Genomic DNA, 12,385 nt, shown 5'->3' with positions numbered 1-12,385 from the left:
AACAAGTGGCTATCACCTCTAGGATGGGCAAATCTGTCAGTTTTGGTTTCTCTTGGTTTCTTGTTTTTCTAATCTTAAATTCACTTCTCCACATTTCCACATTAGTTTGTGCAGTTTTTATTTTTTTTTAAATCCATGTGAAAATTCATCAGGATTTTATTGTAATTTTTTCCTAATATATATATTTTAGTATGCAATTTTCCCTAATACAATGCATTTTGCATGCTGTTTTTACTAATACATGCATTTGTATGCACACTTTAGTAGATGTATTTTTTTACATATGACTTTGCTGGAAAACCACTGCAAAATTCATAGAAGTGCAAATTTTGAAGGATGGCTATGTTTCAGGTTGCAGATTTTTTGGAAAGTACGAGTTAGGTAGATTCACCTTTAAATCTGAACTGCATTGAATTTCTCTCCCATCCCTAATCCCCACACCCCCACATTAATCATGCATTCTATGAAGGAGCATGCCTGATTCTTGCAGGATTCCTCCAGCTCAGAGAGGTGTTTCGTGCTTCAACAACTCTCTCCTCACCTGTATCCAACCAGCCCCAGGCATTTTGCTTTTAACACATACTTTCTGGACAAAAGGGAGTCACTGCAATAGCATTTCAAGGGAGACAGAGCTAATCAGTGGCAAGCGATCTATGCACTACAATGTAGTGTCTACAGCTTAAAGGCCTTATTCTTCTCTTCCCTTTCCTGTTTATTTGTAATAGCTGCATTGGGGGCCTTTGGGTGTCTGACACCTCGTAAATAAAAAAAATTGTTATACCTCTGTAGAACTGCAGGAGTTTGTCAGACAGCATATTGGGCATGTTGTTTCGCTGTGCTTTGTTCCATTAAGTGAAAGGTTTTGCTCTTCTGGACAGATCTCTCTTTGTTTATCAGTCTGTTGATGTCCTGGAGGGGACAGGGCTAACCTTAATTGTCATAGCTGGTAGCAACCTCAGAATTTATATCTGATGAAAGCTGTAGAATTATGACTGAATGCATGATTCATGCTGGCTGGGCCATGCCTAGGGCAGGCATGGGTAGACCAGGTATGATCTACTTGGTGGGATCTACATGATGGGATCTACTTGGATTTCCTCCCTATAAACTGAGGTCCACCAATGATAGCCAGACTGAAAATGGTCAGTTACCTGCCACATCCCATGAGCCATAAATTGGGATGACCTGCATACATAAGCATATGAGTTAGTATAGATCAGGAACTCTAACAGACTAATTTTGGGGGAAGGGGGGAGAGATCCTTTTTGTTCTTGCCATTGTTAAACAGCTGGGGAGACAGCAGCCTTTGAAATTCCACTGCAAATCATCCTGCAATCTGCCAGTAGGCATGGGATCTGTCTGCTGGTGTCAGTTCAAAACCATTCCCTTGACCTAACAGGCTGGTATCAATTTGAGTTCTTTCTTTGTCCACTAGCTGCTGCTTTTATCAATCAGTCTTTTCTCCCTTGCAAAAAATATTGGTATTAATATCAGTGTTTTGAAAGGAAATATTGATATTTTGAAAGGAAATATCAATACGTTTATCATTCTTAATATTAATATTTTAGAGGTGGATTAAAAAAATAACTTGTAATACTCACCTCATGTGAGTATTATCAGCCCCTGAGACTCATTTCCAAGCCTGGAAATTTGAAGATATGCAGCTTCTGATCCTGGGCCATTTCACCATATAGCTCAGGGACGGCCAATCTTTTTCTAGTTGAGGGCAGCATTGGCTGATGGTCAAACCTCATGCCACATGCCAAATAGGGTGTGGTTGAAGTTGGCTGTGTCCAAAGTGTGAAAGTGGGTGTGGTCACCTTTTAAAAAAATGACAAATTTGGAGGGAGGTCTTTGGGGGGATGTCACAAATGTTGTCAGTTGGCATTGGTAGTGGGTCTCCATAATCTTAGGAGGTGAGTTCAACCCCCAAGACTCATATTTTTCCAAGGTCTCAGATTGAGAAGGTGATGGCATAAAGAGGTAAGGTGATGAAACCTGATCTCTTTGAGCCATCCTTCAAGTCCCCCATGATGTCTTACCACCCTCATTTTAATATATTCTCTTAAGAACATAAGAAGAGCCTTCCTGGATCAGGCCAAAGGCCCATCTAGTCCAGCATCCTGTTCTCACTGTGGCCAACCAGATGTCCCAATGGGAAGCCCACAAAGAGGGCATGAGGGCAAGCACCCTCTCCTGCTGTTGTTCTTCAGGGACTAGCATTCAGAGGCATGCTATCTCCGATCCTGGGGGTGGGATATGTACCATGAGAGTGTACTGGTTAAAGTGTTGGACTAGGAACTAGGAGACCAGGGTTAAAATCCCCACTCAGCCATGAAGGTCACTGGGCATAGAGGTTATGTGTTTTTTTAATTGTTTTATTGATTTATATGCTGCTCTTTGGAATAAATAAGAACATAAGAAGAGCCCTGCTAGATCAGGCCAGCGGCCCATCAAGTCCAGCATCCTGTTCTCACCGTGGCCAACCAGATGCCTATGGAAATCCCTCAAAGAGGACATGAGTGCAACAGCAACTCTCCCCTCCTGTGATTCTCAGCAACTGGCATTCAGGAACATACTGTCTCTGACGCTAGAGGAAGAACATTGCCATCATGGGCAGTAGGCACTCATAGCCTTCTCCTCCATGAATTTGTCTAGTCCTCTTTTAAAGCCATCCAAGCTGGCAACCGTCACTGCTTCTTGTGGAAGCAAATTTGACAGTTTAACTACGTGGTGTGTGAATAAGTACTTTCTTTTATCTGTCCTTAATCTCTCATAATTCAGCTTCATTGAATGGCCCCAAGTTCTAGTATTAAGAGAGACGGAGGAAAAACTTCTGTTTTGACTGGGGCAGGTGGCAAAACCTCAGCTCATCTGCCTGTTAAGAGGTTCCCAACTTTTTTTTCTGGTTAAGCAAACAATCATATGTCTAAATTATCTGCTGCTGACATTTGACTTTTTAAATGTGAAAGTTAATGGGATCTTTGCAATACTGAAGCCACAATGGAGTTTAAATGGGAGCAAGAACAGCAGGGAAAACTCAAGAAACCAATCAGCCCACAACCCTTTTAAAAGAGTAGATTCCCTCTCCCTCACTCCCCCCCCCCCACACATACATTCTGCCAAAGACCAAAATGCTATTCTACTCTGTGCGAGTGCTGGAAGGAGAAATAAATGTCTTTGCTGAGTTGTCAATTAAAGGCAGTTCCAGAATTGGTTACGCATGGCCAGAGGGGACAGCAACAGCTTCCAACTTACAAGCAAATGTTCAGAATATAGAAAAATGGGGACACTTTTTTGAGTGGCAGTGCCCCGTGGGCTTGGCTGATGGAGCTATCATCTATGTGAATAAAGGATGTCCCAATGAGCATCCGCCTGTGTGTGTGTGTGTGTTTAAAAAAATGGTTGCCATGGCAAAGAGTGGAATGAATAGCTGCTTTTGTTCAATTTCCTTTCTATGCTTCCCATTTGCTGTCCCAGATCAACAGAGACGAGTCAGGTCAAAGCACCATCCTCAAGTTCGCTCAGCAGGAATCAGAAGCATGCATTCGGGAACACAGAGCATTCCTTTTTTAAAAAATACTTGATTGTCAATGTATTTGGACCTACCTGTGGCCTTTAACGCTGGCTGCTCTCCCAGCAACAGTTTTAATCTTTTGGCGTGAATTTTCCCTTGATAGTGTGACTCAGCCACGACTGCTGAAGTAAAGGACATGTTACAGAGTGTACAGCATTTGTTCTTATCCACCGAGTCATCATCGCTGCCCTGGAAGATGAGAACCAGAGATGTTAGCTATGAGCAAAAACAAAGGCAGGAATAACAGGATAGCTTGAGTTGGAGGTGGACTCTAATTCAATCAGATCTTCATGCTGGACTCGAGGTCTGATGGAGCCATTTCAGACAGACAGCAGAAATCACAAAATGTTAGAAAGGGGTTTGGAATGTGGGAAGTAGATTGGGATGGAAGGGAAGTAGGACATTGCATTTTTGTATCCATCTATTTATTACATTTATATCCTGCCTTCCTTTCATCAAGAAACCCAAGGTGGCATCCATGCTGTTCCCAGCTGGTCTCCTGTCCAGGCACTGAGCAGACCTAGACCTGCTTAGGTTCAGCAGGTGGTGGCCTCATATGCCTTCAGACCAGAGCTTGGAAAAGTAACTTTTCCAAGCTCTGCTTCAGACCATACCCTGTCTGCATTTAAATCAGGGTTGGAGCTCAGGCCCTGAATGCAGCCCTGAAGCCCTCTTTAAGTGGTCCTCACGACTCTCCCTAGGCTGTGCCCTATTTCATAGAATCATAGAGTTGGAAGGGGCCTATAAGGTCATTGAGTCCAACTTCCTGCTCAATGCAGGAATCCAAATTAAAACACCCCTGACAGGTGGCTGTCCAGCTGCCTCTAGAATGCCTCCAGGGTTGGAGAGCCCACCACCTACCTAGGGAATTGGCTCCATTGTCATACCGCTCTAACAATTAGGAAGGTTTTCCTGATGTTCAGTTGAAATCTGGCTTCCTGAAACTTGAGCCCCTTGTTTCATGTCCTGCACTGTGGGACAATGAAGAAGAGATCCTGGCCCTCCTCTGTGTGGCAAACTTTCAAGTACTTCAACAACGCTATCATATCATTTGCAGGCTGCCCCCCTCACCATATGTGCTCTGCTCCCTCCTCAGGGTTCTTTGCCTAGCCAGCCCGTGCCCTTTAACTGTGAAAATACCTCTTTGTTGGATGAATAGAGGTTGGAAAGATGTATTTGTGTATAGAAATCCCTGTGGCTGGAATGTAGCCTACTCACAAAGGTAAGAGACACATCCGTTGCTCCACCTACTTTTGCCTCTGGCTCCACCCACCACTGGCATGTGGCCTGCAAAAGGTTGCCCAGAAGGGCATGTGGCCCTTGGGTCAAAAAAGGCTCCTTGCCCCTGATTTATAGGCAGGAACACTGTTGTCAAACAGAGATGTTTCCTTATCCTCCCTAAAAACATGATTTCTAGTGAGACTCTGCATTGGATTTGGCCAAAGCTCAGACCCTGAATTGAGTAGGGCCTTTCAGGTGGATCCGGCCTTTGACTGGGTCAGTCTGAAACAGCTCCGGATCGCCCCAGGTCGGGTTGGCCTACACAGAGCATTCGAGGTCTGTCACTGCAGAGTGGTCAGGCAGTGGGAGGAAAGGAGGTGGCATCCTCTGCAATGAGCTAGCATGGGGCTATTTGCAAAAGGCATTAAAACAGCCCCGCACTGAACTTTGGCTGTGCGGGCCTTTTCTCAGTAGGGGAACAGATGTGCACAGCCAAAGCAAGCAGGATGGAACCCTCTGCTTCCCAGCACTTATGAGTTAGGGAGCAGAGGGTTTGATCCTGCTCTCTGCAGTGCAGTCAGGGTGGGGGTGGGGGAAGGACACACTGAATAAGAGCCAACAGTGTGATGTGGCTGCAAAAAAGGCAAATGCTATATTAGGCTGCATTAACAGAAGTATAGTTTCCAAATTGCGTGAAGTACTAGTTCCTCTCTATTCAGTACTGGTTAGGCCTCATCTTGAATTGCATCCAGTTCTGGTCTCCACACTCCAAGAAGGATGCCGACAAACTGGAACAGGTTCAGAGGAGGGCAACAAGGATGATCAGGGGACTGGAAACAAAGCCCTATGAGGAGAGACTGAAAGAGCTGGGCATGTTTAGCCTGGAGAAGAGAAGACTGAGGGGAGATATGATAGCACTCTTCAAGTACATGAAAGGTTGTCACACAGAGGAGGGCCGGAATCTCTTCTTGATCGTCCCAGAGTGCAGGACACAGAATAATGGGCTCAAGTTGCAGGACCAGATTTCGACTGGACATCAGGAAAAACGTCCTAACTGTTAGAGTCATATGACAATGGAACCAATTACCTAGAGAGGTAGTGGGCTCTCCGACACTGGAGGCATTCAAGAGGCAAATAGACAGTCATCTGTCGGGAATGCTTTAATTTGGATTCCTGCATTGAGCAGGGGGTTGGACTTGATGGCCTTATAGGCCCCTTCCAACTCTATGATTCCCCAGCCCCCCGATCACATTTTAATGGGGTATAAAACCTAAATTAAACATTAGGGCTGGGCCCCACATTGATTAGGAGCCTGGATCCGGGTTGGGTTGGCTTCAGATTGGCCTGGGTCAGGGCTGATCCGAAGTGCCGGACTGGGCCCAAATCAGATCGGAGGGGCTGTGCTCAGTCCCAATTTCTAGAGATGCAGAAGAGGGAGATGATACTTGCAAATCTCTAGTGTCCAAGTGCATTCATCATCAACAACATTTTTTAAAAAGCATCCTCCAAAGGCAATATAAGGACAGGTAGCAGAAAACTGGAGTAGCTGGAATATATAGTTACATGATTGTGGGAGTGGGTTTGGATGGTGTCTGTGAGACCCTTTCTAGTTTATAACTGCATGCCTGTAAGAGATACAACCTGCAAAGGAAGACACCTCCCACTGGTCAGACTATTCTCCTTTGTTAATCTAATAGATTGTTTAGGTGAGCTAATGGGTCTGTCAAGTGCCCATTAAAGGTGAATAGATTTTGGACCAGAGAGATCCTGTGGCTACTGGAACTCTTTTCAGGGGAGGGGCCCTCCTCCCCCCAATCCTGGAGCCACTGAGAGGCTTGTGTTTTAGTCTAGTCAGCAGAGAAGCTGGGAACTGAAGGCAGACAGAGAGGCTTCCTTGCTGTTTGGAGCCCCAAAGCTATGGTCAATGGGGAGCAAGATCTGATGGACTGATAATGCTGTGAACCCCTCCATCTTAACCTCAGGTTGGAATGTGTGTAAATAAAAACCATATATCCTATAAGACACCATTGTCTGTGCAGATCTTCTTTCCAAGGAAACCAAACCCCTGGGTAAGCACTGGCACCCCTGGATGTCTCACACTGCTTGGAGATTGGGGTGGCGTGCAACAATATAAACAGCTGTGAAAGAAGGTCTATTTCCTGTAACCTGCCTGCCTCTCGAATCCCTCTGATGCACTCTGCTTAAATAACATTGATGCTGCAAGCTTCTATCAAGCACATGATGGTAAGCTGAGCTCAAACATATTTTGTTGTTGTTATGTGCCTTCAAGTCAATTACGACTTATGGCAACCCTATGAATCAGTGACCTCCAAGAGCATCTGTCATGAACCGTTCAGTGGTGGCTTATTTCAGAGCTGAGCCAAAATTTCTCAGCGCCATTTTTCTGATGGAGAAAAAAATGAGATTTTTCTTCTCATCATGCTCCCCTCCCCAATAAGAAGAAGGCCAGTTTGCAAATTTTTAATCATTTTATTGTAGTGGATGCTATCAGAGTAGTTTAACAATCAATCCCTTTTCTGAGGGAAATCTGGGAATTGTCACTGTTTCAAGTGGTATATAAGAGTGCTTTAAGTGTATGGTGCGGCTGTGGTCAGAATTGTTTTGAGTATGAGAGGGGAGCTGAATGGAATATTGAGGACCCTCAAAGACCCCCTATATTGCACAACCTTGATTTATGCCATTTCTGTCTCCTTCTATAAACACAAGCACAGCTTCCATCACTAAGAGCCATAGAAGTTAAATCCCCCACCCCACACACAACCTGTCAAAAATTGGAGGATGCTTCTAGATCTTAGATGGGCTTTTGCTTGTTTGCTTTTTAAAAAAAACACCCACAAAATGTAGCAGCCTTCCAGCCAAAATTACACACATCCATGCTGGGCCTCTGTAGCCTTGAAGCTCAATATTCTGGAGGACAAATGCACCAAGAAAGTCTGATCTGTGGGTCATGAATATTCACCAAGCCCTATCAAAAAGATTTGTGACACTATAAGCCTATACTATACAATGTAAATACAGAGAATCTGAATTGCTCCAAGATAGATCTCTAGCATAAGGCAAGGAGAGGCAGATGAAGATTCTGGGGTAAAGGATGAACTCAGTAGTGTAGTGGAAAATTCAGAAGTGCAGGGTCCCTTCATGTTAGTCACAGCCACGCCCCCTCCCCCTTTTTTGCTGCTGGGTTGAGAATGAGGTCCTTGTTAATGCCTTCTCCCACAGCAACAGATATCCCAAGGAGCCGATCAGCATGAAAGAGGAGAGTGTTGGCTGACTTATCTCCTTTCACTGTGATTGGCTCCAATCAGCAGGAAAGGACAAGGAACCATCTTTGAAGACTCTTCCCAGTGGCTAACACACTCCCCTTTCATGCTGATTGGCTCGTAGAATGCTAGGACCCTGCTCCCCAAAAAGATCCTGGACAACTACACCCCTGGCTGAACTACAAATCAGGAAGTCCCTAGTTCAAATCTCAGCTGTGCCATGAATTGACTGGGTGTTCCAAGCAAGCCATTCCCTCTCAGCTCAGTTTACCATAGTCACCCCATTATAGTGGAAAATAATAGGGAATAAACTTATAGGGTTGTTGTAAGGATGACACCTAAAGAATGTATGTGAATTGCTTTGAACCCTTGAACGTGCTATAGCAAATGTTTAGTACTGTTAAGATCTGCCCACCCCAAAATCTTCTGCCCAAATTAGTCATGGTGGGAAATGGTGCAATAAGCGGTGGGGGCTTGAACATGAGACCATGTATGCCACCCTAGGATTTTGAAAATGTAAAAATAAATAAGTAGAATATAAGCCACTTCAGCTTTACTATCACATTCTGCACAATGGGTGGAATGACTTTTAGATTGTCTGCTGAAGTTGTTTTGTTAATTATTTAATTAATAATAATAATATTCATTCCTATTGTCAACATCCATGCCGAGGCCACCTTATCCGGGGCAGCTCAGGATTTCATGGTCTCCATGACAACCATGGGGTTGTCCCAATATGCCATTGGCCCAACACATGTAGCAGGGCATACTCTAGATTTGGTTTTTGCATCTGGACATGGAGTTGGTGATCTGAATGTGGGGGGCCTTACATCAGTCCCTCTGTCATGGACAGATCACTGTTTGCTGAAGTTTAGACTTACAGTGGCTTTTCCCCTCTGCAAGGGTGGGGGACCTACTAAGCTGGTCTGCCCCCAGAGACTAATGGATCCGGATGGTTTCCAAAGGGCTCTGGGGAGTTTTCCGGCTGATAGGGCTGGCGTTCCTGTCGAAACCCTGGTGGAACTGTGGAATACAGAAATGACCCGGGCAGTTGACATGATTGCTCCTGAGCACCCTCTCCTGTGTAGAGCTCGTATGGCTCCATGGTATACCCCAGAGCTGAGAGCGATGAAACAATATAGGAGACGGCTTGAGTGCAGATGGAGACAAACTCCTAGTGGATGCAATTATACATTGGTAAGTGCCTATGGTAAGCTGTATTTAGGGGCAGTAAGGGCAGCAAAAAAGCAATATTTTGCTGCCAATATCAAATCATCAATCTGCCACCCAGCGGAGCTCTTCAGAATTGTCTGGGGGCTATTATACTCTGGCCCCAGGGACATGGTAGAACCATCTGAGGCCCGCTGTAATGGATTTGATAGGCACTTCCAGGATAAAATCTTTAGCATCCGCCAGGACTTAGACTCCAGTGTTATAGCAGGTGAATCAAGTGAGGTATCCAGAGCACAGCTTTGTCCCAATTTCTTGGATGAGTTTCAGTTGGTGCAGCTTGAGGACGTTGACAAGGTGCTTGGACAGGTTCGTGCAACCACTTCTGTGCTGGTTCCTTGCCCTTCTTGGCTAATAAAAGCTAGCAGGGATGGAACAGCCAGCTGGGCCAGGAAAGCGATTAATGCCTCTCTGTGAGAGGGGGTGGTCCCTGGCTGCCTGAAAGAGGCAGTAGTGAGACCACTCCTGAAGAGGGCCTCCCAGGACCCAGAAAATCTTAATAACTATAGGCCGGTAGCAAATGTTCCATTCCTGGGCAAGGTCCTGGAACGAGTGGTTGCAGGCCAGCTCCAGACACTCTTGGATGAGAACGATTATCTGGATCCATTTCAGACGGGTTTCAGGCCTGGTTTTGGCACGGAAACAGCCTTGTTCGCCCTGTATGATGACCTTTGTTCGAAGAGAGACGGGGGAGTGTGACTCTGTTGATTTTCCTTGATCTCTCAGCGGCTTTCGATACCATCGACCATGGTATCCTTCTGGAGAGACTGGCTGAGTTAGGAGTGGGAGGTACTGCATTGCAGTGGTTCCACTCCTACTTGGCAGGTCGCCTCCAGAAGGTGCTTGGGGAACATTGCTCGGCACACTGAACTCTCCAGTATAGGGTTCCGCAGGGGTCAGTTCTGTCCCCCATGCTGTTCAACATCTACATGAAATTGTTGGGTGCGGTCATCCGGAGCTTTGGAGTGTATTGCCATCAGTATGCTGATGACACAACAGCTCTATTTCTCCTTTTCATCTTCTTCAGGTGAGGCTGTCAATGTGCTGAACCGGTGCCTGGCTGAGACAATGGACTGGATGAGGGCTAATAAACTGAGGCTCAATCCAGACAAGACTGAGATGCTGCTAGTGGGTGGTTCTTCTGACCGGATGGTGGATGTCCAACCTGTCCTGGATGGGGTTGCACTCCCCCTGAAGGAGCAGGTTTGTAGCTTGGGGGTTCTCCTAGAACCATCTCTGTCACTTGAGGCTCAGATAGCCTCGGTGGCACGGAGTGCCTTCTACCAACTTCGGTTGGTGGCCCAACTACGTCCCTATCTGGACAGGGATAACCTGGCTTCAGTTGTCCATGCTCTGGTAACCTCTAAATTAGATTACTGCAATGCACTCTACGTGGGGCTGCCTTTGAAGACGGTTCGGAAACTGCAGCTTGTGCAAAATGCAGTGGCCAGATTGGTAACAGGGACCAGACGGTCCGAACATATAAAACCGATTCTGGCCCGCTTGCACTGGCTGCCTTTATGTTTCCGAGCTCGATTCAAGGTTCTGGTTTTGACCTAGAAAGCCTTACACGGCTTGGGACCACAATACCTGATGGAACACCTCTCCCGATACAAACCCACCTGTACACTACATTCAAGATCAAAGGCCTTCCTCCGGGTGCCTACTCCGAGGGAAGCTCGGAGGGTGGCAACAAGGGAGAGGGCCTTCTCAGTGGTGGCCCCCAAATTATGGAATGATCTTTGTGACAAGGTGCACCTGGCACCAACACTGTTATCTTTTTGGTGCCAGGTCAAGACTTTCCTCTTCTCCCAGGCATTTTAGCATGTGTTTTAAATTGTTTTATATTGTTTTAAATTTTTAAATTGTGTTTTAAATTGTTTTTAAAATGTGTTTTAAATTGTATATTTGTTTTTAATGTTTTTGGTTGCTGTAAACTTCCCAGAGAGCTTCGGCTATAAATAAATAATAAATAAACAAGTGCAATAAATAAATAATAAATAAAATGCTTCAAAGCAACCTACAATATATTAAAATACAGAATAACTTATCAAACAGTTAAAATTCATAGCACAGAATAAATCATAAGAAGAATCAAAGTGTTCATCCATCAGCCAGAATAAAAAGGACAAATCCTACACTAAAAGTGGACACCAAAACAAGCCAGAATCAAGTTGTCTTCATGGTGTGAGCTGCAGCAGCATTTGAGTCTGACAACATATGGGAGGAGTTCACAACATGCTTCTTTCCTGTGCCATCTCTGCCTCTCACCATCATTGCATATCAGGACTGGTCCAAAACAGCTTCCTTCCTGAACCAATGGACAAGATGGTGCCATCCCATTCCACATACAGGAGCCAACTAGTTTAGGGGGTACAGGACAACCTGTGTGGGGTGTACAGCTCTGTCCTCCAACAGAGGGGAATGCTGGCCCCAAGCATCTCCCACCTAAGGAGGTTTCCTCACTCTACCAAATGACAGGGCTGGTCCTGTTGCACATTGTAGACTCATCCTCCCATGTAGCTGGACTTCTGACATTACTTCCATGGTGCAGGAAAGAGATGCACAGAAGCAGCCAACTTGCTGCAAAGGTAATGTCAGAACGTACCCTTAGCTGGGGATCAAGGGAACACTTACAGTCTGCACAGTTATAATAAAACAATCATTTCCATAAACCTATTTAGCTCTGTTGAAACTTCCTGTTTGATTCCTGTGACTGTATGAAGAAATTGCGAAACAGTCCCTCCCTAATTTCCAAGCCAAATTAATTAAACTTCCATTTATAAACATTAGTTCACATACACTCAAGCCTCTTTAACCTAAATTACTCTACCCCCCCACTGTGTTACTTCCTCTGATGTATTGACTAGAAAATAAATGATATCTACAGTATTTCCTCTCTCTCCTTTCCTCCCTCCTTCCCCAGAGCTAAATAGGCTCCTCAGATACAATCTCTGCTCCTATGTGTTTTTAGAAGCGTTCACACATCAGCTGTGAAATCCCAGCATTAAGCAGCCTGCTTATTATGCAGAACTTGGCTGCCTTAAGTCATTGCTGAAGCTGCGAACTGTCGGGA

The 12,385-nt window shown here is 45.2% G+C and overlaps 1 protein-coding gene across 1 annotated transcript in view; it reads right to left on the bottom strand.

Moving 5' to 3' along the window:
• Positions 1-12,385, bottom strand: part of ZMAT4 (zinc finger matrin-type 4) — a 313,481-nt gene that overhangs the window by 108,450 nt on the left and 192,646 nt on the right. The window contains exon 4 of the mRNA XM_061592776.1: positions 3,610-3,766. Coding sequence (XP_061448760.1) covers positions 3,610-3,766 — 157 coding nt within the window. The remainder of the gene's footprint in view (positions 1-3,609; positions 3,767-12,385) is intronic.

Source organism: Rhineura floridana, chromosome 12, assembly GCF_030035675.1.
Source record: "Rhineura floridana isolate rRhiFlo1 chromosome 12, rRhiFlo1.hap2, whole genome shotgun sequence".
NCBI lineage: Eukaryota > Metazoa > Chordata > Lepidosauria > Squamata > Rhineuridae > Rhineura > Rhineura floridana.
This window is presented reverse-complemented; position numbering and strand designations above follow the sequence as displayed.